At 40.9% G+C, this 27438-nt stretch overlaps 1 protein-coding gene across 1 annotated transcript in view; it reads left to right on the forward strand.

Moving 5' to 3' along the window:
- GTDC1 (glycosyltransferase like domain containing 1) overlaps positions 1–27438 on the forward strand; it is a 122182-nt gene that overhangs the window by 34271 nt on the left and 60473 nt on the right. Inside the window, exons 3-4 of the mRNA XM_026040878.1 lie at positions 8720–8887; positions 11493–11666. Of these exons, the coding sequence (XP_025896663.1) occupies positions 8720–8887; positions 11493–11666 (342 nt within the window). The remainder of the gene's footprint in view (positions 1–8719; positions 8888–11492; positions 11667–27438) is intronic.

The following is a 27438-nucleotide window of genomic DNA, read 5'->3' on the forward strand; positions in this document are numbered from 1 at the left end:
TTGCCTCGCTTTTTTGAGAGCTCAGCTCATTGGGCCACTTCAGTGGGATCCTTCAAGTCTGGTAGCGAACGTGGGCTTTACCAAATGCCAAAATAATCTAGTAAAAAAAAAACGTGGCTGGAAGCAATGGTTAATAGATGCAGAATGCAATTTTCCTTATTTATACATGTTTGAATATTGGTGCCCCTCCTGTCCCTGTGGGAATAATGCTGCAGGTGCTCAGGCCTTCGTCCTAGTCRGTCCCAAAGTGGTACCCAAAAACACTCATGATATCTGGGTTTGACACAGACCRTCTTCTAATGGCACTGTTTTTATTTAGATTTTTTATGATATCCAGGACTGGTGACTATTCGACATTATATGGTCTYATTTTAGTTTCTTAATTAGGGAACAGAAGTGTGGCTAGTGTGGTTTTATCTTCTGTAAGGATGAATGATGTACGTTAATACATTAACTCACTGTGTGGCTGTTTCTCCTAAGAAGAGAAGGAAGAGGATTGACACTGCAAAATATATATAGTTTAAGAGTTGAAGTATTGCATGAACATGGGCCGGAAACGTTTAAATTGTGGTTCTGATGGTAACCTCAAGTGATCACATTGAATGGTCTGCTCAGCTTATATTAAGGCAAAAAAGCTGTCATATACTATAGCAACAGATATTAGATGTATGTGACGGGCTGCTGGGATAAACACACCTTTGCACTTTCCCGACGTTTTTTATGTACCATTTGATAAAGATATATTCAAAAATGCATTGAAATACATTGGAAGGCGCATGCCCTTTGTGAATATATATTAAAATCACTAAGTTATTCCTAATGTTCKGCAGTGCTGCCTGCTCCTGACAAACATCTGATACGGATCATATGCCTCTAAAAAGAGAACTTCCTCGAGCAAAATATCCTCATGAAAACAGTTTGGAGACACTCACATTCTTGCTCTCGCTCCCACTCGCATGCTGCATTTTGGCACATTGTAGGAGCAGGTAGCATATCTACTACCTGCTGTTGAAAGTGTTGAAGATACTGAATTATTTATTCCATCTTCTGCACTATCCAAACTCGTTTTGGGTAGTTTGACACATCTCGGTCTTCCATATGGATACTTCATGGTAACAGAGTTGCCAGCTGCTCAGGTTTTATGACAGTCTGAGGTTTTTTTTCGAGGACTGTATTAGTTTTCTGGGAAGAATCCTGCTTTTTCTAAGTTCCTCGGTTTTATGCAGTGGTTTTGTCTTGTAGGCTTGACAGTCTGCAGGAGATTTTATTTTTTATTATTTATTTGGAAAAATGAGCTGCAAGAGAGTCAGCTTCCATAAAAACATTTTTAAAAGGACTGGATGTTTACAGTTGGACTGAGGTGAAATCTGAACCATTAGGAAGAAAAAATGCAAAATTCATTTGCCTAGAAAACTAAGTTCCATTTAGCAACACTCTTCAGATTTATAGAAAACAAACCCCCAAGTGTTTAGATACCAAAGCGCATAAGTAACACACGAAATGTGCTGCAGTCTGACATAATTTGGGGCAACAGGATTTGGGGGGGCACTTGAAAAGCTTTGCGTTTGCCAGAGCTTTGTTAAAATAAAGGAAAAAAAAGGGTTGTTGTTTCAGAGTGCAGGGAGTTTTTAGCATTGGAGGTGCTGTTCCTGTTCCTGTCTTGGGGAATTTTGGCATCCTTAGGGAAAAGTCCACGTGTTGCTGCTTTTAAGCCCYGTCTCCTGCAGCCTCTTCCGAGGGGCATTGACCACCTTGCTCCCCAGCGGCCAGTGTGCACTTTGGTTTGTGGCTCACGAGCTGTCACGTTTGGGACCTCTTTTTGGGCAAGCTGCTATGGCCATGGAGGGGTCCTCAAAACCGAGCTCCTCTTCGCACGCATTTCATACTAGCAACCACCCGGGACACAAAATTATCCTTTTATCCAGCTGCCTCATCCACCAAGGGGAGAAAATGTCCTGCCTTGGAGCTGCCGGAAGTCCTGGAGTGCAGACACCCTGCAAAATTTGGGGAGAAAAGTGCTCCTTTTTGCTCATTATCTCACGTCAAGGAGAAAGAAAGGCTTAGAGCTTTCCCTTTCTAGGTGCTCAGGATATTGCGTCTCGGATGCTTGGAAATGATCCGTCGGCTCCCTCGGTTACTTGGCTGCTTCCTGGATGGAAATCGTAGAGCGTGGGCGATGAAAAGGGCTCTGCAGGAAGGAAATTGTCTCCTCCCTGTCCCATAGTCTAGTCACTGCTTTGTGTTGCCCTTTCACAGTGTTATCCCTGCAGTGTGAAGGAATAAAGTCAGGACTCATGGTCCCTCCACACTCTACAGCTATATATGCACTGTGTGTTGTATATAACTAATACGCATTCGGTGTCTAGTACCATGAAAAACCTAAACTCATGGGTTTCTAATAAGCTTATTGCAGATAAAGGAGGGAAAAAATCATCTTTTAATGAAGTTTCAGACCACCTCCATCAAGTACAAGATGCTGTGAGGCAATAGTCCGCAAAGTTTGTTGCTCACTTTTGCTGCTAAAGAGCGGTTTTTATTCTAAACAGACTTAAGACTTTTCCATACTGGTACCAGCTCTTGAGGACACTGTGTTTTTCATGCCAGTCTTTTGACAAGTTTGCTTTTCCTCCAGAACTGCACAGATAAGACGTGAATCTCGCAAATTAATAAAATATATATATATTTAAACTTAATTAAATGCTATTTAATTAACAGTTGGTTGTTAATTTGAGTGATACATCAGTTTTACAAGCCTTTGCCCTTAAAAAATGTCTTACTTTACTCTTAAATCACTCCATATCTTGTATGTGAACATTTGGTGGCTCACCTGCCTTCAGACTTTGGGTACCGAGGGTCTTTTTCTTGCCCAAATCTGACCACAATTAGCCCATATATTTCATAAACCACCACCAATGGCTCCTCTTTGCTGTTGGGCTGTCCCCATTTGCTCGTGCCGTGTTCTGCTTTAACAAGATGCCCCGACTTCGTGCCTCGCTCTTGGTGGTGTTGGCGAGAGCTGAAAGAGGAAGATGTGGATTTGGGGCTTCTCCTTCCCGCCGTCACCGCAGCTCGAGCCGCCGGGGCCCGACCTCGCGTGTCGCGGCGGCCGACAGGACCGTGCAGCCCGTGGTGAGCAATCTGCCCGTCGCAGGGAGAATGTGCATCTGTCGGTAATTAATTGAAGCCAAATTTAATTACAAATCGGGGCGGGGGGGGGAAAATGCTACCGCACACTTAATAAAATACAGGAAGCTTCAGTGCTGTTGTCAAAAAAAAAAAAAAAAAAGAAAGAAAGAAAAAGGGCAAAATGAGAAAATGAAAGCCTGCCAATTCTGGAAGTCTACCTATGAACAAGTTTATTTCAAGCATACTTCTTGATGTTAAATGTAATGAAATTATTTGATTAACTAACTGCTTTTGAATTCTTTTCAGTGGCTCTTGAGTTTACAAGTTGGGCAAAGTGGTGGTCACTGACTAAGGCCAGATCTGAGCTACTGCCACGGGGCAGGTGTGTTGGCTTGAAGATATTCTGATCTCTGGTTGAGATGAAATTCATGACCGAAGAGAAGATTTTGGAATGCAAGCATTTTAAAAGGTGGAATTCTTAACTCTGGAATATTTGACAGGCCARGTAATCAATAATGTTTGGTTTCAGCCTAATTCTAGTCTTGCTTTGTGAATAGCGAGATAGTAGGTCAAGATGCAGTGTAGTGTCAGGAGCAAAGAGGGAGCGATTGGGGGATGCAGCGGCGATGCTGGACACAGAGTCCCCTTCTAGTGTCCGTCCATGGGGGAGCAGATGTTTGTGCAGATAGCTCCAAGTTTCATTTGGGATTTGATGTATATGGAGGCAGGAACTGATTTTTAATTCTAGGCAACAAGCTCTTTTGAAAGATGGAACTGAGGTCCAGCATATTAGGAATAAAAGAGTTTCTACTGCGCTCAAAAATAATATAAAATGAAGGAAGAAGATAGAAAAATCTTTTCTATCTTTTTGGTAGAAAAAGGGACCAGCATGGTGAGTTTAAAACAAATCATGCATTTCTGCTGWATTTTAGTAAAGAAGACAAACGCCAAATCCAAAATTATTGAACTAGTAGCAGCCATAAATATTTATCACTTGTGTATTCCTATGTACATATAGTAATTACAGCAAGAGGAAAAAATATTTTTCTTTACAATTAATATTTGTAAACGTTTATGAAAGTACATAACAAATAAATAAGACAAACACACAGCCTAATTAAGATGAAAGGGATGACAACCCTTGTGATTTGTTCTGGGAAATAAAGGATGTTAAAATAGTAAGACTTAATTATTTCTGTAAACATTTCAAATTGTGTTCTATGTAAAAAAAACCCTTAATTCATGAGATATATATTAAAATATCTATATGTGYGTTTGACATTTATACATCCCATCTCAAAAAGAAATTAGAGTTAATTTATTATTTATTATGCTACACRTTGTCTTATATTATCATTTATTAATAATTATTTTGATTCAGAAATTTAGAGTCCTCTGTTATTTATTGGGAAATGGAAAATCTTTTTATATATGATAGCAGTTTATTCTCCACATAGCAACAGAAAAAGAAACTTTTATCAGCTGAGCAGGTAAAAATATTCTCAGTAATAAAAAGGACTGATTTGTTTAACTTTTCATGATTGATGGTGCTGGTTCRTGTACGATTAAGGTCAGATTTGAATAGAGAACGTGAAGCCTCGTCACTGGAGTTGTCCAAATTGCTGGGTGGAAATGGAGGAAACTTCCTGCCAGTGGGAAGGATGGAGAAAGCAAAGAGGTCAGGTTTGTGTTGGGGAGCTTGAAGRTCCCGAGAAGGGCTCTTTTAAGCCCCGGGATTTTCTTTAGGATGAGCCTGGATCCTCTTGGGGTCCTTGCCCTGCTCTTTCCTTGCTGGGGTTGAAGGAGGCACCACCGTGGAGCACACAGGGATTTATGAAGGAAAAATCCTTTAGCACCTAGATTTTCTTGCTTYGCTTCGTATAGATGGAAACCTGTATCTGCCTTATTTTGTCAGCCAAGAATTAAAACAAAATAAAAGGAAAAGAGTGGATTCTTTTCCATTTTGCTGCTTTTTCTCTTGGAACGCAGCAATGCACAAGACGTGGCAAAGGTCGGGCGCTGCCGCGCGCGTCGCGGCCCGGCTGCAGAYGTGATGAGCTGCGTTCCCGCGAATATTAGTATGAATTAAGCAGATGCTTAACCTAATACACATAAGTAGTTCCACAGAAGTCCGGAGGACTTCTAAGAGATTCAAATTAAGCACCAGCTTAGTGGGACGGCAAGCTGGCCGCTCTCCARGGCAATGGGGCTCCTGCCTGTGCGATGGCTCTGGCTCACGGAGGAAGGTCATTTGTAGCCCACAAAAATACTTGGGAATATCTGGGGAGGAAAGCTAGGGTGGTCACTGTAGAAACATGACCTTCAACAYGAGTTTTTTTTCCCATAATTTGCACCATCTATTTATTGAAGGGTACTATATATATTATGTGTCGTAGTGCTGATGGGTCCAGATAAGGGTACTGTGTAATAGCAGTTTAAATGTGCTTTTTTTTTYCTTTTGTGAGATAGTAAGCTAATGATGTAGCTGTTAATTTGAATTTAGCAGACGTTTTAAATATAGGTTTCTCTTACAGAGACAAAAGTTGCAATTTAAAGCTCTTTGGTGGTCTAAAAACAGCTTAATTCTCTAGTAGCATGGTAATAAGTACTAATCCAGCTTATACAGTGATTGTAGTATGTCATGTTTGTGAAAGATTGCCTAACTCTGCTTTCTCTGGGTTTTATGTTAATTTTTTTAAATTAAACATAAAACCTTATAACATCTTTATGCTGAGATAAACTGTTCAATTTAACTTGTGCTCAAGCAGCAGCTGTCAGGAATTATCATGTTGCGAGCGCTCTTGCCATCACCTTGCGTCCCTACCTCCCGGATACGCGCGGTGGGATGATAAAGCTCACCTTGTTAGGATTTATTACTTAAATAATAACCTGAGGTAAAATGAGACTCGATGTCACGTCGCATGACAACTGACATATATTTATGTCGCGCGCTACATTATAATAAAGTTTCCTTTCTTCTCCGTGTAATAGGTGTTAAGTGGCGATAGGCTCCGGCGTATCCTCCAGTGCCCTGCGTGAGTCCATTAGCCACGAACACGGCTGCTCTGTGGGCATGTTCGCAGTGACTTGGCCTGTCAGGTGGCATTTAAGCTCACGAGGCCAAAGGAAACGTGTTTTTTTGCAGGGAGTTAACGGCTTTTGTGCCAGTCAGGAAGCAAAGATACCTTAAGTGCATCTCCTATGTGTGSGATTCCACTCCAGAAGCTCCAGGAAGTCGTGCAAGAGGATTGGGAAGGGTGTTTTGTAACGCTGTGACCAATTTAACTTTRTATTTTGCAGCGAGAAATATAAGCAGTGTCATTAGACGTTCTCAGTCTGAATTTGTGAGTAATTGCAGCAATTTTCACTTGCTCCTGCTCTGTTTGTGAGCTGGGCAGCGATAAGTGATCTGCTTGTCTTATCCCTCCCCGTTGCCCATGTGGAAGATTCCGRTCTACCCCTTCACGGCTCTCCTAGTTCATGTCCTTGCTTGCCTTATTGGATAGCAACCTCTTGCCCTCCAACGACGAGGAAGTATTCACCGACACTACAGGGATTCTTTTCCTGCCTTGCGGATTTCACCTTTTCCGTCGTTTCTGCCCATTCTCACTCTGCCCATCCTAGCGAGTTGAGCGCTTCCAGGGTGGCTTTGCCCGAGCCTGAACCCCGTCGCAGCGGCAGTGTTAGCCTTGGCACCCCCACTGGCTTCTCTTTCCACCCTCGCTCCCGTGTCTCGCGCCCTGCTGCCTCCCGACGTTTTCAATCCCAATGTGCCATGTATACATATATATATGGCTTTATTTTCCCTTTCCTCATTCAAATGCAGCCAAGTTTACAGACGCTCTTCCACATCATTCCAATTTCCTACATTGCTCACCAYAGAAAAAGAAAAGTTGACTAAAAATAAGTGTGATAGAGGGGAAAAAAAGAAAGCACAAACTGTGACACAATCCAGCAGTATCCTGAGTTTTGCCAAGTGTCTGTTTAATCTTTATACTGTAATATTTGATGTTCTTTTCCTCTCATTTGTGTTTTCCTCTTGCCCATTCTTCCCTTGCTCCCAAGCTCCGAGCAGGAGGGTTGCAGTGCYTGGGGGCAGCTTCCTTCCCTTGGCTGCCTTGGGCCTCCAGGTCCTTTTGGGAACCCGGGGGTTATTCCTCCGCGTGATAAATGCAGGATCGTCTTTGTAAAAACATTTCCTGGTCTCTTTATGGCTCTTAATGAAGCGGTGCTCAGGTCTTAATTGGCTTTCTATCTGACGGTGCCTACAGAAGAGCAAATATTTGACGAACAAGGGAAAAACATTCCTATCCGGCTTTTCTAAGCCCTTCGGAAGAGCAGCGTCGGCTCACGTTGGTAAGATGGATATAGGATCTGTTCTCTAGGAAGTGCTTGTTCCAGAGATACGGGTTACCCAGAGATGTCATAACCATAAATACGGTTATTCCGATCACTATTACTTGTGGCAACTAATCATTTATATGGCGATGTGGGGCAATCGGYAAGTTTTAAGGTTGACAACGAGAATCAGTTTCTAAGATCAGTGATGTCAGGTTAGTGGTATTCTGGAGCACTAAATCCATCCTAAAACAGGAAAAGCCGGGAAGATTTTAAGAGAAATAAACCTTTCATGAATCAAATTCTGTACTATTAAAATAGTGGACAGCAAAAACTAAAAATAAATAAATAAAGCCAGCAACATGCGCCATGCTGAAAAGTAATTTATTAAGGCTTAATGTTTTATGTGCAATAAATACCTGTTCTCAGTATTTTTATCCCTCGTGCTGAGACATTCCTAACGCGAATGGTCTAGAGCTCTGTGGCTCTCCATAGTTTCGGGATGAAAGYGGTGCTAGCCAGAGGACAGCAGAGCCATGCAGGGTTTGGGGGAAATGCTGGGATATTTGCCACTGTTTTCAGTAGGGTTGAGGTTTCACGACACATATTTAAATATATTCACTGTCTGATACTGAGTAAGTTGTACAAGACTAGGATCCAGGCTCATTAGTGTTGATTGTGCCCACTTTGTCTAATTGAGGGATGCATGTGATGCTGTGGGATGGGGTACAGGGATACAAACCACCTTTCATTATAGAGGATACCTTATAAAAAAGAGAAAATAAAACACAGGAAAAGGAGGGGGGGTGGGCTCCAACCATACCAGCTAAGTATACTGCATAAATCAAAAGGGTTTATGTCATAACATGAACATGTGCCATTCGTGCTCATATATTGAATTTCAGTAGTTGGTTGCATAAAGAAGTAAAGTGTAATGAAACTGGCAAGCGAAGTATTCCCTAGTCAGCCTTATCTTTGTTCCATTTGTCCTTCAGATACAGCTTTTCTTGCCTTTTTCAATAAAATCCATCCAGCTTTTTTTATTTTGCATCTCTCTGTAACTGAGCAGCGCAGACCAATGAGACTCGCGGCTTTTCTAGTCGAGTTCTTAGCAGCTGCGCTTTAAGAGATCAAAACTTTGAGTGCTGCTACATGGTATTAAGGCTCAGCCATTGATGTGTCCCCATAGGGGTTATGTTTTTCTTGAGGGGGGAGAGCGGGGAGGCCGCTGAAYGCTGCTCTCCTTCTTTCCTAGGCTCCTCTTCGCCAGCTCCGTGCTCAACCTGGCCGAGCTCGTGGCCCTGCGGCCCGACCTGGGCAAGCTGAGGAAGGTCCTCTACTTCCACGAGAACCAGCTGGTGTATCCCGTCCGGAAATGCCAGGAAAGGGATTTTCAGTACGGATACAACCAGATCCTCTCCTGGTAGGTGCTCCTTCTCCTGGGACTTCAGGTATTGGTGCCAATTTCCAGCATCCTACACCTTCAGTAGAGGCCATCTCTACTGGCACAGCACAAGCACCATCCAAAGCAGCTGCAGCCAGAAGTGCTTTGGTCCACGCTCACAGTAAATCGAGACCAGCACATAACATCTACACACTACGTTCATGCTTCCATAGGATACCCACTAGGTATCCTGTATCCTATTCCTTAGGATACCTGCAAATGCYGGCCTATGTCTTAGCGAGGCGCTCAGGATTCCTCCCGCACTGCCAAGCTGCAGCTCGGAGCCTTCACTGCAGCCAGCTGAAATTATATAGAGGGTTTTCTTAGGGAAATAAACAGAAATTAAAATGTACTGCAGCACTTTTCTCGAGAAGAGAGGGCAGTAAACATACCAGATAAATCCTTATATTTCTTTCATCTAGCATTCAGAGATTGTGCAGTGCTAAAATACCCAGACGTTTTAAAGGCTGTGTCCTTTATTGTTACTAAAAACAAATGCATTTCTGGAATCTAAGTTAATGAAAGAAGTTAATAACAGCAACGCGGAGGAGCTTTGTGGTTAGATGCTGTAGAAACCCAAGTGAAATGGCAGAACCGAGTTGTTTTGAATTGAAATAAATTCGTTTGTGTGATTTTTTTCACCTATCTGTTATTAGGCAATTATTAGGAATATGGATTGAGTCTTTTAAAGTGCATGTTAAGCTTTTGCATCTATAAAATATAAGCCAGTTGGTATTCAATTTTCTCAAATAATAATCTTTCTATACTCTGAACACTCTGTGGCTGCTTTTGCTACTGCATTTGCAAGATGTTTCAGTCACTAAGTAGCAATGATGTGAAAATATAATGAAAAATCTTTTGAAAATGGTAGCAGCCATGTTCAGATTTACTGACAAAAAACGTGCTCCTTGGTACTAGGGCAAGGAATATTTTTGTATATCCATTTTGCTTTCTCATGGCAGTTATGTTTTGGAACACAAATTCCTCTCTTGTGAGCTGTCATTAATCCTCAAAATGTTCATTTTTAAATGAAAAATTATGTTCTTTTGCCTCAAAGAAGGAGACCATTATAGATGCTTGGTTCTGCCTCCTGCAACCTCCAATAACATCTCTGTGCAATTATGTAATATTAATCTTTCATTTCTGTTGCTGCAGAAGTCACATTTTTAATAGCAAGTAGAAGACATCTCCTATATTGCTCCCAACTACCTAGTGGACATTTGCAAAGAGTGAAACAAGCTGCCTGCTTTTTTTGTTCTTTATAAAGTATTTATGAATACTTTATACTATTAGTATATCACATAGTATATCTGTATAGTGTTAGTTACCATTAGTATTTCTTTTTAGTATTTCAGTGTTTCCTTCTGATTCTTTCTGCCTTCTAAATCTGTTATTAGAAAAACTATAGGTAGGAAAGTTGTTCCACTTTTGCTTAGAGATTTCGGAGACCATTCCAGGTGGAGCGTTTTGGGTGAGTGTTTGGGATCATTAAGAAGGAGAAATATTCTTTTTCATGCCTCTAAAGGGTTTAGGTCGGGCTGGGAATAAACTCACACTTTTACCATGCCAGAAATGCCTTTGCTCCTAAGTGCTCGGGCAGGTGCGATGACAGGATCTTCCCAGTCCGCCAGAGAAATGCGGAGCCTCCGGGAAAAAAAAATAGATCTGGAGACAGGAGACTTAATGCACAAGACAAGCCGAGATGAGAACGTTGGGAGCCTTTGCTAAATGTCAAGGAGCAGCAAAAGAGCAGCGCGGCGCTCGCGCCAGGTCCCGTGTCGCGTGTCACTCCATGCGCAGAAGGCGACCGGATCGCTGGGGGATGCTGAGGGAAGCGCGGGGTTAATCCTACGTGGGGAGAGATTTCAGGAACATCTTGGCTCCCCTTGCCCGGCTGAAAAGGATTCTTTCTCTCTCTGCTGCTTTCTTGCCTCTCCTGCTGCTTTGGGAGCAGTGTGGGCTTCYCTCCTGGACCAGGCAGTGGGGAGATGCAGGGAGGATGAATGACAGCCTCTCACCTCAAATATACTTCTCACCAGCCCAGTGACTTATGAACACATGTCTTCAATGCCTTTCATGACCCGTAGGTCTGTATTACAATATATAACATATTGAGAAAACCAGCTAGCCATAAAACGTTTCTTACCTCGCTTTGAGCCTTGCGTGTCTGCAGTACAGCGAAGGATGTGTCAGCCCTTCCGGGGTAAAGTCCTGCAGATTTCAGTCTTTTTGGTAGCTTTTCATTCCTCCAGACTGAAAATTTCCATGGAAAAATAACACCTAAATGATCATTTAACTGCATCTTAAAATTATTGATCTTGCTCATTTGAAAAAAATGGCACTATGGACCAAAACATCATGTTAATATACCAAATTATTTTTCAGTTTTACTTTGCTGCTATGTGTTATATCTTTATGTTTAGTAAATGTACTCTTAGTGGAGTTTATGTACGATGTAGGATCAAAAAATAAGTAATAATGTGCYATTTCACTATTATTCTCTAATTCTCTAATGCACAGGGTCTTTTTTTGTTGTTCTTTTTTCCTGGTAGTAAATCTCATTAAACTTAACCACTTTTTACAGTTTGGTTGCCGATGTCGTTGTGTTCAACTCTGCTTTTAATATGGAGTCATTTCTTACATCTATTGGAACATTTATGAAGCTGATTCCTGACCACAGACCTAAGGATTTGGAAAAAATAATCCGACCAAAGTGCCAAGTTCTTTATTTTCCAGTCAAATTTCCTGATGTGAGCAGGTCAGTACCTTTTCCATCTCGTAAGTTCTCTCCAGTCTGTCAAAACTACCTGTTTATTGTGAAGTTTCAACCATTCAGTTAAAGCTTTCTTAGTTAAAGACCTAATAACGTACAAAAAGGAAGCGATTGATCAWTTGGTTTCTATAATCACAGGCTGTTCGGATAGATGCTGATCCACCAGCGCTGGCACGAGAGGTGTTGCCAAGCACGTCCTTGGGCACCTCATGTCAGACAAAATTATATAGTTCAGCAAGAACTATTTCCCAGCTTGTTGTAGTTTTTAAAATGTTGACTATTCCTCGTCCCTGTGTGTTTGTTCCTACCGAGGAGGTCAAGGAGGAGAAAGAAATTCTAGAGAATAGCAAAAGTGATAAGTCTGTAGTCAGGACGCTATATTTCCCTTGGTATATTGTAGTGGGATTTTATTCCCTCCTTCCTCCGCTACCTCTTATTTTATTGCCTTCCAGGTAGGTGAAAAGCATTGCAGTAGCATGGAGCAGACTTGAATATTTTGGCATTAGCCGCAGTCCTAGATGCTCTTCAGTCTTCCTCAGTTACTCTGAAGGACGGTTTTTATTGCCCTTGTTTCAGAGCCCATCTTGAAATTAGCAGTGGGTTATGTGGCTCAAAGGGAACATTCGCTCGATCCTTTTCACTTTTGATTAAACCTGGCACGATTGTTTCTCCTATTACAAGGAACTCTCCTCCCACTCAACAGGAACTTTGCTTCAGTGGGACCGGTACTAAATAGAGATAGTATGATTCTGCAATTTGATTATACTCCTAAAAACAACATGATGCCTGCTGCATTTTTTGCTGAAATGAGGACAGAAAGCAGTGTAGTGACTCTGCAGGAGTCTGGCTTTGGATATAAGAGCGCGTTTGGGCCCCTGACCGGCCTGTGCTCGCAGGTTGTTTCAAGGACAAAATGCACGTTTGCAGGAGTTGTGGGCTGTGAGTTTCCTAGGACGGGGTTAAGGTCAGGYGCTGTGTCAGTGTTTGCGTTGCAAGGTTTGTGTTTAAGGAACTCGGAAAACATCATGTTCCAAGCACAGTTGCAAATGAGTTAAAAAACAATGTCTAAAATTAAACCTTTTGACGAACGGGATAAAATCCTGCGGTGCTGCATAGGTGCTCCTTGGGTCATTGTAAAATGCTCTTGGGTGCTCCGAAGCACCTGAGCCAAAGGCTGGTATGGAGGTGAAGGTGGGATCATTCAGTGTTACACAGCTGAGGTGTTTTGGTCTTGGCAGCCTCGGCAGATGGGGTCAGACCTGGTGGATTCTGCCCATGCCGATGGGCCAGTGTCCTGCCTGTGCTCAGTGCTCTCCGCTCGGACTGGTGGGGCAAGAAGATCCCATCCTGCCGCATGGTCTCCTTGATCCATGGTCTCCAGCTGCCTTTGTGCTGCATCTTGCCTTGCCAAGCACGACACCTTTCACAGTTCCCTTGTAGCTGTTGCTCTTGAAAATATTATCTAAATATTTATATGTATTTGTTTTCCATATGAGATGGACAAAACTAAGATGCTGTGAGGCAGAGCTGTGTGACTGCACAACTTGGTCAGCACAGGGATTAGAAACACCCATGAATATCAGCACCAGTATTTCTAATATGCAAATTATTCAAATACGAGCTCTGGATATGAAGTTCTGATTTTTTTTAGACAAAAAGTAGTATCCTAACAGCAGAAAGGGAAGCACAGGAAGGGATTGCTTTTGCATAACTCTGAGCTCTTTGCGTTTTGACCTTCAGCTGCATCCAGCATTCACTGTTTCTCTACCAGATCATGTTTTAAATAATGTTGAATGCACCTGTGGCAATGGAATGCTGTTTATTAATTTAGACTGTATCACTATAGCGACTGAATGGAGATTGAGGAGAAAAAGGTTAAGAAAAATTGTGGCCAAGCTAAAATTTATAAAGCAAGCTCTTAGCCCAGAGTGTTTTCAAGTTATTTTCAAATGGTAATTTGCTTTATCCAAACCAAACTCATACAGTGTAAGTAAGTGATTATTTGCATGACTGACAATCATTTCAATGCCTGCAGTCTTTTTAAAATGCATAATTTTGCTGAGATGTTGGGAAAATATTTTAAAATTCTGAAGGCAAAATAACCAGGGTGATTTTTTTTTCTTTGCTGTGACCTCTTTTATTTCGTGTATGAATGTCTAAGGGTATGTTTGTGTCTTAAATGTAATTTTTATTTTGATTTAGAAGGGAAGTGATCTGACCAAAAAAGCATCCTCACTGATATGATGGTGATGATAGTTTTAAATTATTTTCCATTAATATTGTCATTATAGGGCAAAGTAAAAATAAATACATCTAACCCTTGATCAAAACAGTGTAATRCAAGAGCTTGTCACATGAGTAAATGCTGTAATGTGTTTACCTTTTAATGTAATTACCGCAGATGATTAGTGTATAAAATAGCACAATCAGCACAGTAAATGATCACATGAGAGTGYAGGTATAATGATGCTCTGATAGTATTTCAGTGCAGTGAAGAACTTAGCCTCAGAACTGCTTCTGAATACTCTTAGATGTACCATTATACGTGTGCATAATATGCATTTAGATACTTCAGATGCCCATCTAATCATTGCCTTTTTACTTCCCGGAGGGACTTATTGATGCTTTTATGTGAAATACTTCTTTTTATTAACAATTTGTCGCAAGGGCACACAGTGACGCTCCCAGGGCACACAACCAGACCGTGGCCCTTATCTGAAAGGAGGAGAGATGGAAGGATTTGAGGCTTTGCTAGAATAAGAAATTTTTGCCCTAATCCTCCTGGTTTGGGGCTGTGACGGGGCCCAGCTTGCACTRTGCTCTGTGACAAACACTCTGCCATTTTCCACTCCAAATTCCCCACTTTATGCATTCTGATGAAGTATGTGATGTAGAAATAAATATATATCACAATACTTTTGAGCTCACAAGCGGATAAAATGCCAAGTTAAGGCTGTCGCTTCCTAGTGCATAGGTGCTGCAAGAGCTGTAGAACAGTAGGTGATTTTACATGCCATATGTGCTACCATCCTTAACAGCAATCTGCATTAAATACATCCTAGCTCAGACCTACCTTACATTGTCATTTGTTATATTTCATTATACAATTCATATATTTCATGTTCCTTGGTGTCGCGTTGCTAATGAAATGCTGCATGTGATTTTTTTTCCTGTCAATGTCATATATATGTATATTTTTACAGCCGAACACGAGGGCCCAAGAACAAAACCCCCTTTCTCCCGATGCTGTCTTTGGAACTCGCCTCTCCAAATGCCAGTGAGCATCACTGGAAGAGCAACACCCCTAGCAGTTCTTTGCTGGTATTTTGTAYTAATTCCCTCAGTCTGGCTCAGGCTTTGGCAATAGGCAAGGCTGGGTCAGGCTCTATCTATATCCCCCTTGGAATTCGGTGCAATGCAAACTGTAATACAGATTTTGGTTATTATTACTGTTCTTCTCATTGTAGTATATCTTTGCTATTATCGTGAAGTGCTGGAGAAGGAGAGCGTTCTTATAAGCAAGAGTGAAGCGAGGTTCCTCAGAGCCTACAGTGCACATTGGGGTAAGGTGCAATAATATAAAAGACAGCACAAGAGGCCTAAGATTACAGTAGAAAATAACAATTTCTTCTTTTTAAGTGAGACTTGCTSGTTGATGCCTTGTGCTATTCGCACTGCACATTTTGAAGCAGATTAAAGATTTTAGAATGCTGTTTCTTAATTTGCTTTTGTAACATAGAGCAGCTAACAGGGCGTCTCAACCGTTTGCTTTTACATTATTTAGTTATGGTGTAAGAGAGGCAGAATTTTCCAGTTTAGAGAATAYTTTATGGCCAGTCAAGGGAGTTCCTGACTAAAGCGCAAGTTTTTAAGAGGCTCTGACAGTATCTCTTGTACAGAAACCAACTGTCAGGAAATGCCTGGTTTGGGTAATAATAGTAAAAGAGGTCACTTTCATCGTTCGGATCAGACTCGCAGTGCTCAACTTCAAACCTCTTCATAGATCGCTGAGAAGTTCCCCCTTCTTCTGTTGCACTGGCAGCTTGCAATAGCTCTGCCGTGCTGGAAGACACAGATGCCAACGGTGGGGACAACACCTGTGGAGAGGAAAGTGCAATACTGGCCTCAAACTTGCATAAAATGGAGCTTTTAATTGGTCGAAGGTTGGTACCTTCTGTAGCCCGGGGCAGAGACCTGCAAGTGGCGCAAAGGATGGGGTGTTAAACACAGGCGCAGGATTCACCCCTCTTGCTTTTCTCTTCCTTGCACATGTGCTTTGGTGGTCTGTGGGTTCCCCTCTGCTCCGAGTGGTTTTCCAGAGCGGGATTATGCCGGGATCCCCCTCAGCATAATGCCATCGATGCCCTCCTAGAGGAGGACCTGCCCGAGCAGTCTGCCGGGATGTATTTGTTCGGCAAAACTTCCGAAAACTAATTTCTTTTTATCTATTCAGAGACAAAGAATAGTTTTCCTGAGTCTCTTTTATCTGTCGTAGAGGTATTGAACTAAATGCTATCATAATAACCATTTAGTCCCACAATAGCTCACAAGGATACTTAAGCAGAATTCTCTGTGCAACCTAGTTTTTTATTATGTTGGGTACTGCTCATGTTGCATACAACACATTCCCATAAAACTTGCATTTTGTATTTACAGAGAAATTTCTCTGGAGAGTTCAGGTCTTGTAAAACATTCTTGTTCTACAGCATGAACGAATTATTATACTCTGGGGCATTAAAAGTGAAGTGTACTGAAGAAAAGAATTTTTTCATTAAAATGCAGTTTATATTGATAAAACAGATTACTAGCATTTGATGAAATGTGAAACTTGGATCTACCCGTATCGCTAAATCGCCAGTAGGTTTATTTTGGCAAGAAGAATAGTATGTAATGTATATCAGGACCAATCACTATACAGTACCTGTTAGTTTTGTATTAGATTAAATTGTCTTTCACTGAAGTACTTGCAAAAAAACTACTCTATCTGTATCTTGAAGTAGCAGAATGTGGTAACCAAGAATATTAGAAAATAAAAGCTGTCGTGTTATCAGTTTTGGCACAGTCATTTATCAATCAGTATTTTAAACATTGACAAGTGGTAATTTAATAGGGAATGACCCTGTTGGCAGGAAGTTCTAATGACAGATGATGCAAACTCATTTATCACTGTGGGGCTGTGCTGGCTTCTTACCTTTCTCAGTATCACAGCTCATATTTTCCAAGTCTGGGATGTGAGAAGCCACAAAGGGCAAAACCTGTGGCACGGAGCCTGCAACCACTCCCATCTCATCCCCTTAACCCTTTCGCTGCAGCGCCGGGACCGCCCCAAAGTTCTCAGAACGATGCAAATCCCCTTTATTTCCCAGCTCCTCTTCCCTGCAAGACTTGCACCCGCTTTTTATGCAGTCAGGGCTTGGAAGCGCTCAAGTTTCTTGCTTGTCTGAATGCAAACTGGAGGCCCTTGAGCTTGGCTCTCGAGCCCGAGCTGCATTCTAATAATTAATAGCGCATTTCATTAGGGGGCATTAAAAATATTGCATGTGGTCCCCTATACAATGGGCAGCTATTATTATTATCCGTCCCACATTGAGAAGGAAATTGATTCATTCAGGGGTTTAATTGATTCGTGCATATTCATGTGGGAAGAGGCACGACTGGCTCGGATTATTATGCACTTCCATGCATAATAATGTCACTGCCCCTCGGAGCAGCCTGCCCTGCCGGGGCGCTCGTGGACGTCGGGAAGGGAGGGACGTCACGGGAGGGGAATGAGAATGACACCTTTGTCACCGGCTGATCTGCACGGCATTCCTAATCCTTCCAGGAGGAATCCATAACACAGTCATTCGGCYGCACTTAAATAAACATCTTCACGTATCTTTTCTACATTAATTTCTGCAGTAGGAAARGTTGTTGTCATCTATTTTTATATTTTCCCCTCTTTCCCATTCTAAGGCACCATAAGGGTATCTTCACATATCTTACCTACATTGATTTCTGCAATAGGAAAAGTTTTCACCATCTATTTTATATTAGCCCCTCTTACCCATTCTAAGGCGTCCTAAGGGTAWGCTCTGTTTTGAACTTTCTCTACCTCCCTGTCAAATTTCTCAGTTTTCCTCTTTTCCTTTCCTGTCCGACTCTATCTCACAGAGGCTCCAGTTGGGTTAAATATCATCCCTTTGCCTGCGATGATGAATCAGACATGAAATACTTTCAAAGTTTGCATCAAATTGTGTTAATGAGTCTCAGTGAAGTTTAAATTTAATTGGTTAAAATTGTCCTGGCAGAYTTGTAAAGCAGAGCTGGTTTATCTTCTATTCCAGGTGGAAAAAGGCTATTGATTAATGGCAGAATCCCACAAGGTGCTAAATACCCTCATTTTCAGGGCAGTGACATGCCCTGGGAACCCAGGGACACTCTGCATGGCTGCAGCTATAGCACAGGTGGAAAGAGGGGCCCACAAAAGTAAGAACCCGGTATCAAGTGATGCCCTTGTGTCCAATTTTCTTCAAATCCATATGAAGATACTGACTTATCTTTCCCATGTGTAAAAGATACCTTTTTTTTTTTTTTTTTTTTTTTTTTTTTTTGGCAGTTCTGTGCTTACTGAATTTTTCATTTCAAAATGCTGCCCTTTGACATTTGAACAATTCCATATTTTTCATTACAAAATTCATGAATATTACACAGAAGCCGTGTTTTTGTTGCTGTTGTTGTTTTTCTTTAAAGTAATTTCATGCTTACAGAATTCTAGCAGACAAGACAGCAGTCATATTGATCGCATTTCCTAGTTGCTCCATGAGGCCATGGCAGGACCCTTTTTTTCTAAGAATTCTCTGCTTTCTTTTTTGTAATAAATGAAAGTGGAGGTAGGAAATATGCTAAAAATGCAGGAAAGATGAGGAATAGGAAAGAGGATTCAAGTTTTGGGAGATTCATCAATGAGAACATAAAGCTTTTTCAGAGATCTTTCTTGGGGCTGCAGGGGAGTGAAGTGATCTCTGGTTGGGGGGAATGATGATAGCCTTAGGAAAAAGCTGTGCTTGATGTTGAAACCAGGATRGGTTTTTAAAAAATAAAACTGCCCCATTAAGAGGCCTATAAGAACAGGTAAATAGTTTTGCAAATGGATGTTAAACATAAAAATAAAAATTTAAGTGGACTGGAAGTGCTGTGGGCACTACGTATGCTGGGGTGCAGGTGACCAATTCAAGTTATAATTCCAGTTAGATACTGTTAAATGGGAAGGCACCGTAGAGAACATACTAAGATGTTCTGCAATTTTCTATAGGAATTTCAGAGAATAAAGAATAGCAATAAAATTGCACTATGGAATACATAAAACCGTAGTTCCAGGTTTGAAACTTGAAACTTGACTCTCTGGACCCATGGAGATGACCTTTCTGTAATGTGTAAGAACARTTTACTGCAGATGTTTTATTTATACATAACCAAATGGGATGAAGTTAAATGATTTTTGATTTTGCAGAATCACAGATAATTTCTTTGTTGTGCAAGGAGCATTTTAATCTGTTTAGGGTTCTCTTGGTTTTGCATTTGCAACTAGAAATAGTTAATATTTTATAGTTTGGACATTCCTCCTGCTTGGTTGTGACTCCCAGATGAAACAATCCTCCTCCTCTTCTCTTTAAATAATTCAAATAGCATACATTTAAAAATATGAAAATCCCAACATAAATGTACCAGAAGTGCTTTTAAGGTAGGAGGCAGTTCAGCTTTAGCATTGGAAAGATACACGTCGAAATAGTAATGAGAGTTGAGAGGAGTTTTGGGCTTTCAGGCACAAAGTAGCATGGTTTCTAGTTCTGTGGGAGATCCAAGTCCAATCACATCTTCCAGTTTCTTTTCCTTTTTTTTTTTTTTTTTNTTTTTTTTCTTCTTTTTAAGGGATAAGGAATTTTGTGGGTTAAGAAGTCCGCATAGATTTTGGAAAGTGGATGAAGTCAAAACAAGACATTGTTGTGTTCAATCTTTGTTTCTCAGGGAACATTGTAGGTGCAATAGCCAGGAAAAATCAATCAGTTACTAAATTGAATCAGCCAACCAGTGATTAATTTTCGAGTAGATTCTTCAGAAAACACTTTCAGTTTTATAGACAACAACAACTCAGTAGTACTCAGATCAGGGTAGCAGAGAAATGAAGCCTTCCTTCATCTTAGGCCTACCTTATTATTTCCTATATCACCCTTATAATCTTTGGAATCATCTACCAGGYTGTCTCTTCTCCAGCTGATGGTTTAAGCAGCTGTTTTCTTCCCCCGTGTTAAATAAAGAAGTCAGTGGATCTTTTCTCCCCTTGCTCATTTTTGTGTGCTAAATTACACTGATAACTGGAGAGTATAAAGGAGCCTCCAGGCAGGCAGACCATAAGGGATGGGAGCTGATGGAACCTTGAACGTGTTGCTGGAGGTGGACCAAGAGCCATGGACCATACCAGGTGGAAATAAAAGCTCATATGATTCATCTAGACAACGGAAAAGAGATTTTCAGAAAAGATCAGGAAGTGCCAGTATGTGAAGCACTGAAAAAATCCATATAATTCTGGTCATCTGGGCTCAAGGAAGATTAATGTAAACTCTGAACAGGTACAGAGAATTGCTGCTCGGGTGATTAGGAGAATCTGTGTTATGAGAGTAGATTAAGGGAGTATGGTTCACTTGTCCTGGCAAAATAGAGGTTGAGAAGGGGATGTATGTTAATCTTTATAAATACAGTCAGAGGATAAATGCCAGGGAAACGGGGGAATTATTTAAGTTAAAGGATAATCCTTACAACATCCACTAGGTATAAACTGGTTATTGTTACATTTGGACTGGAAATGAATAGAGGGGCTTGTTTGCTTATGGGAGGTTGGTTGTTTTATGAATTTCTTTGTTTGAGAAGGTTTGTTCTTCTGAAACAGCTACTATTTTAAGAGGAATTTGTTAAAGAAGTAGAATGGTTGGTTAATAAAAAATATAGTAGTAGTCTTGATCCTCTAATTATTAGTTTAATTGCTCTAGCAGTAATTAGAGTTCAACATGGACAGTTTTAGAAGTTTGATATGATGATATCCCCAGAAGAAACATAAGAGGAGATGGATACATGTATGGGATTGTCCTAAAGACTAACTCCAGCTTTGACATGCCAGTTGTGAGGCCTGAGGTGCTCCACGAAGGAGCTTGTGCATTTCCAGTATCATTTAGGTACAGTAAATTTTAAATGAGTTGTTTTGTGGCTTCTGGTGTGGATGTGAGAGAGAAGAGGACTTAACCTGAAGGAAGAATGGGAGCTCTTGTAGCACATTTTTTTCTGGATTAATGGCATGTTGTGCGGGTGCAGAAGATTGAATTCTGACCTGTGCGATCCTACCCGGTCTGGGTCTGCTTCAGAGTAGATTGGCAACGCTTTGGTGTCTCATGGTCTTTGAGGGCTCCTAATATTCAGAATAAAGAGGCATTTTGTCTTAGATGTGTCTTACATGTCATGCATTGTGGGCTATTTTCCCCAAATGCTTCCCAGGCTTATTTAATATTAGCATTAATAGTGGCAGGAGATACAGAGTGGAGTGCCTGCAGTACAGTGACAACTGTGCTCCTTGGGAAAATATTAGGTGAAATGTGCTGCAGCAGRAACATAATACTTTCTGTTATTTAGACATAATATGTTAAGTGTTGCAGCTTAGTGAGCATCTTTTTCAATTTTGCCTCAGTTTACTTTTGCTCACTGGAGCATTCGGATAAAATTCCTTTGTCAGGAGCTCGCTGGAGTCAGAACCATTTTATTTTAACTTTATTATCTTGATGAGTCTGTGTGGTTCTTTCATTTTTATCCTTGGGTAGAGTAGTTTAATACTAAAATTGCCTCAATCTGCACTAGAAGCAAATGAATCGCAGAGAGAAATTTTTATCCAGTAATTCCTTTCAGCCACTGAAATTTTATCTCTCCCACCTCAAACTTCATTGCAGGTCTTTTGGTGAGGCTGTGCTCAGCTCACTTATGTTATCTGCAATCTCCTGTTGGATTGCTGGTCTTGAATAATATGGTTTTAAATGGCAGCAAGAGGAATGACCCTTCTGGATGCCAAAACCACGTTGCTTTTGTGGCCGGTAGAAGGAAGGATTTTCCATCACTTGGAATTCACGGTGAGCAAGTCAGGGACAGAGGGATAGGTAAAATACACTCTTTTCTTTCCCTCTACCCCCCTAGCCATGCTAGGTGCGATATCCCTAAACTTGCTGAGCATCTTCCCAGCCCCTCCGCGTATGCGCTTGCCCGCGGAGACTCCCGCCTCCCTCCCCATGGCCCTATTCCCGGGGCATCCCGTGGCTGCGGCTCCCCAGGGAGCAGCGCTGGGAGGCTGGAGCCTGCGCTTTGATGCGCGGTCYCTCTCTGACATTTGTGTATTGTAGCAGTGAGCAATGTAAACTCATTTCCCCGGCGCTTTGATTGCTTGCGCATAGCGGTGCCCATGGCATGTGACAGCGAGGAGCACTCTCTCCACTAATCAGATAGATATGCTTCAAGCGTATTTACACAAAATAATGAAAACAGCTGTTAGATACCTTTAAACTTGAGTGTGTTTTGTTATTAATCTACTAGCCCGTACACATGACACTATAATTCTTCGCTCACTCAAGTTGCCTTTAATGACACAGTAATAAAACTGAGAGGGATGAAAGTAATGGAATTGTAGAATGTAATGCCTCAATTGTTCTACAGTGTCTTCCTTTTTGCCAAAATAAACCACAATTAGGTCCATATGGTGTTTTGAAGTTTTCAAGCAATGACCCTAATAAAAAGTAATGAATTTCTGACAAAAGAAAGCATGGTGCTCTTTTAAGCAGATATCTTCGCTATTGATCTAGTTATGATTGCAGGCTGATATGCTAATAGAAGAAGAAAGATTCAACGTGCCTGGTACAAGCACTTTCATTTGCGGTTTATTTTATTCTTATGAAATTCAGATTGAAAAGGTAGGAACATGTTGTAATCCATCAGTTATGACTCCCTTTTAAAAGACTTACTATAAGGAAAACAAATGGATTTTTTTTTTCTGGAGAAAAATGAAGTTTGAGAGCATTCGTTAACTTTGCAATTTTAAAAGCACTGGTGACTAGAAGGCTGCCTGGCAAGGAGGAAGCTGCTTTGTGTGGGTAGAGGAAATTTAACTGGAATGCTGATTATCTCCTGAATTCCGAGGCCTTTATTACTTATTTTTGGGTCTTTAAACCTTTCCATTGGGGAATTGCAGCCTCATTTAACMTTGCCTACTCTAGACAGTCATAGTCTATGCTGAGTAGATAGAAGTGRTAGCAGGTAAGACAGAGAGGTAAGTAGAGAAAAGATGCTGCAGTGCARTATTAGGGAGGACGTCTCAGTATAGAGTGCAAACCTACGGGCTGCCATCAGAAAAGTATTAGGTAATAATGATGTTTGAACGATGGATAATCTGGTTGTAATGCAGAGAGGAGAAAGCAGGCTCTGGAGACAGATACCCAAACACGAAAAAAATGCAGGAGGAGAAAATAACTTGCTGATTTGATTAACATTCAGTATTAGAAATATCTCTTGAATAAATGCTAGTTACACACTTGCATAGTTCCAAATGACTGAATTGAAAAAGAATCTGCTGGATAACATCTATTATCAGTAATATTTCACTGCGAGTAATATACTTAGTGTTGAACAAGGCCTACAGCTTTTGCAAGATGAAAGTATTTGAAACAACCTTGAAATAAAATCCACCTTGTCTACCTTTGCCTCTAGAAATTATAGCCTGAGTGGCTCTTCTACTGGTAAATGAGGAGTCCCTTTATCTAAAGGACTAATTAATCTATTGCTTGTTCTCCAGTTACTGAGCAGCCTTTCTGACCTCGCACCGTACTCTTTGCCATGGCACCTTTGGAAAACTGCCTAATTTTGACCTCAGTAACTCTTACCGTTTGTTTTTCCTATTTGAAGGTCTGTAAGTGCTGATAATTCCTCTAGTTTATCATCTTTTACAGGAGATTAAACCTCCTCCATCTGCTTATCTATCACATATCTATGCATGGGTATTTTATTCATCTTAATAGTGTCTTGTTCATGGGTAAAACTCTATCCTTGACAATGCATCCTGCTTGCAAGCAAAGTAAATGAATTGCTATTTACTTCACTACCTTCCTTCTCCCTGAAAGTAGATGCTCTTTTCTAATTTCTCACCTTCTTGTACTTGGCGCTTGAGTGAAATTTGAATCATTAATTTGTTCGGTTGCAATCATGTTTAATAGCTTTTGGCTGGTTCTTATGAACTGTGGCTCCTCTTCTGGAAGAGGGGGTGAGCTGTAGGAAAAACAAGTCTTATTTCAGGTTGTGAGACCGGTGCTTTTCTCTTGCTGATTTGAATTGTAACCAGAGGAACATAAAAAGTGAAAATTCCTGCTGTACTTCCTGTAATTAAAGTGTGGTTGACTTGATTTTCTTAACTCAAATCTCAGTATTACGAGCTTGAAGAAATAGGCTTATGCTGTGAAATAGCGTGTCAAATTTTTGACTAGATTAGAAAAAAATATATGTATAAAGATTATATCAAGCACAGGGAGCCTAGCAGGTGAATGTGTTTAAAATAGGCAAGTTTCTGTAGTCAGTTGTAGATAAGAAAGGGTGAAGTTTTCAGCATGAATAAGAGGTGCTCATAAAAAGCTGTTTGTAAGGCAGGAGGGACTGGAGAGTGTTGCATGGGTCATCATGCACCACTCACGCTTTTGTGGTTTTGTGCTCAACATAATTCCTGTCACAATTAATAAAGAATAAGTTGAAATAGTTCCAATACTGACAAAGGGCCTTAAAGCTGAAAATAAGTGTGCGAGCCTTAAAGTACTTAATTAAGTCCTGAAGCACCTGGATTTATTCATTAAAATATAAATAACCTAGTTCTCTAGGGCTTTATTCCCTCGAGAAGTCTAAATATTATCAGGACCCTTTGGAAATACCAACTTGTATAAAATACAACTCAGGTGGAGTTATTTTAGGTTGCGAAGTACTAGTAGGTTCTCGGCATACCTGCGAAAGGCTTGGATAACCTTGGATAACCTCCAAAACCTTAAAATCAGAAATTCTAACTCTTTGTGCTGGTTCAAGGCCACTAGTTCTGAAAAGTGAACATGCCACCCTCTATGGTATGTGCATTTTATTTACTTGATAACGGTACCTCAAATACTCCAGTTTCTTCATTTCTAGTAGTGATGCCATCCTTCCCTTGCACAGTGATAGCACCAGGACTATCCTCGTGCAAAATAAAGAATGCAAAATAGTGTATTTTGTGTTATGAAACATTTGCAGCCTGTGCAAATGAGAGTAACATGAACATTTTGCCTTTTAACGTAGCTGTGCTGGAGTAACCGTGGGCAGGTTTGTAGATGACCATCTACACTTAAAGAAGGGCTTCTAAATCTGCATGTTTGCAAGGGCAGGTCTTAATGGTAATTGTTCTCATGTAGAGCAGTTATTAGTGGGCCAAACTACTGCCTTGTAGGTCCCAAGTGAAGTCASTTTTTGACAAGGTAAGACAATTCTGAACCCTTCATACAAAATTTGCCTATTTTTGGATTCCAATCATGCATTTTTGTAAACTGGCATCATGACTTTTATTTCCGTCCTTTTTTTCAATAGATCCAAGCTCCCTTAAGTTAAATGTACRTTATGGTGTAATGATCAGAGCTGGCGATTTTTAGCAGTAGATCGAGGGGACAAGTTTAAGAAAACATTTATTGTACTGTGTTTTGGAAGCATAAACTAGTTGTAGAGGTTACGTTCAAAATAGCAGGAACTAGCACGGCAGCATTTTAGTAAATTGGGATATAAACAAACATCTGTTGCAGGAATGTAGAAATGACATCATAAAGAATGTATGCAAAAATTTAATTGAAAAAGAATGATGCAGAATTGCAGCCTGACTCTAAGTCTAAATTGATTTTTGCCTTCAGAGTGAAAGTGGGATTTTTGTGCAACATTCCAGTACTATAAAGTATTTAAAATGTAATGTCCTATTAATGGACCTAAAATGTAGGCTCTGGGTCACCCAATAAGAATAGTAGTTACAGTAATACAGTATATGTAATATGCAATTATCTTGACAATAGTTTTATTTTTTCAACAATTTTGTCATAAAAGAGCAGTAAGATACAATGAATTTGATTCATTTTGTGTGTGTGAATCATTTAATAGGCCATTACATCTACTATATTAGACTCCATTCTCCTTTCAGAGCTTTTCATTATAAGGCTGTCTTTAATGGAAAGAAGTTTAACCTTCCCTCCCAGATAGATTGAACCCCATAACAGTGTAAACATTCTCATTATAAAATAAAATCCCCTTCCCCAAGGGCAGCACTATAATTATGTTGCAGAGTGTTGTACAAATGTTTCTCTTAAAAAATGTTGTCTCATTCTTGTCCTCAAGTTTTTATCATTTTCATTTAGGACGAGAATCAATAATACTTTTAAATTGTAATTTAATAAAATAAATATGATCTGATTATTTTTTAATTTTTGAAGTTATTTTAATCAAGTTTGAGAAGAAGTCATCAGTAAAATTGCTGTTGATTTATAAATAGGATAATTAGAGGCTTTCCTCCTAAGTACTGTTCACTGGCATTGTGGCTGTTTTTATTGCCTAGTCAAACCTCTTCATTCAATTTTAAAATTGCCTTTTGAATGAACTGCGCTATGAGCTTGCCAAACAGTGTCACCATTAATACCTTACCTCCTCCATTTCATTGTCCGGGCCCTAAACGCACAATAAATTGTTTGATAAGGAGGTCAATGAGGTTGTACTAGTTTTTAAGTGAATTACAGACAAACATTTCAGCCGGGGCCGCGCGCCTGCTGTGGTTGCAGCCTTGCAGTTGGGACCCTTATTTCRTGCGGCCACGTCAGGAATAAAGGTAGGTAGGGACTTCAATATTTATATGAAGATTCTTACATATAAATATATATATGTGTGTGTGTATAATTKTTATGTTTCTTTATGTGAAGATCTTTTAAAATCAATCTACAGCTCTGTCTTAGCCTAACTGCTAGTCTTGCACGGCGATGCGCGGCGCGCAAAGACGAGCGCGGACGTCGCCGCTTGCAGGCATCTCCTCTGGGAAGCTGCCGGCTATTCCTGGAAGGTCCCGCCGCGATGGCAGGCGGCACGTCGCTGTTCGCCGGCGCCGGCCAGCTCCAAGCTTTTGGCGTGCAGATGGCAAGGCGCGCGGGGCCCTCGGTGGCCCCTCCAGACGCTGGTCCGTCAAGTCCTCCCGCGGATCTGTGGGCACCACCTGGCCGCCGGCGGCATCGCGCGCCCTGCGTCCCGAGCGCCGCTTGAAACGGAATCGTCAAAGGCAAGAAGTAAGAAACTTTGTGCTTGTTGAGTCTAAAAGAAAGTCTGTTTGTGTGCGTCGCTGCCTTTGTAACAGAAGGAATGTTTCTTATGTTTCTGTCTTCAGACAGTTGGCACACATTTCATCTCAGCAGCTGCTTTCTCTTAAAGTGCAGTAGAGTGTAGGACTGTAGTGACACTAGCATTAATACTTCACATTCTGCTATCATATGCTGTCACTGTGAAATATGGATCTAGGTTACATGTGTTTGCAGACTTTGTACTGCTGAATTATGAAAGCTGACTCCGTTGGAGGATTGTGTTGTATTCAGAGACTGTGAACTGAACAATAAATGAATGCAGTCAGAGACTCGTAGCAATGCACACTAGCCTCCTTTTTGGCCAGTTT

This window comes from Nothoprocta perdicaria, unplaced genomic scaffold (assembly GCF_003342845.1).
Source record: "Nothoprocta perdicaria isolate Ctin4 unplaced genomic scaffold, notPer1 scaffold_27, whole genome shotgun sequence".
Lineage (NCBI taxonomy): Eukaryota > Metazoa > Chordata > Aves > Tinamiformes > Tinamidae > Nothoprocta > Nothoprocta perdicaria.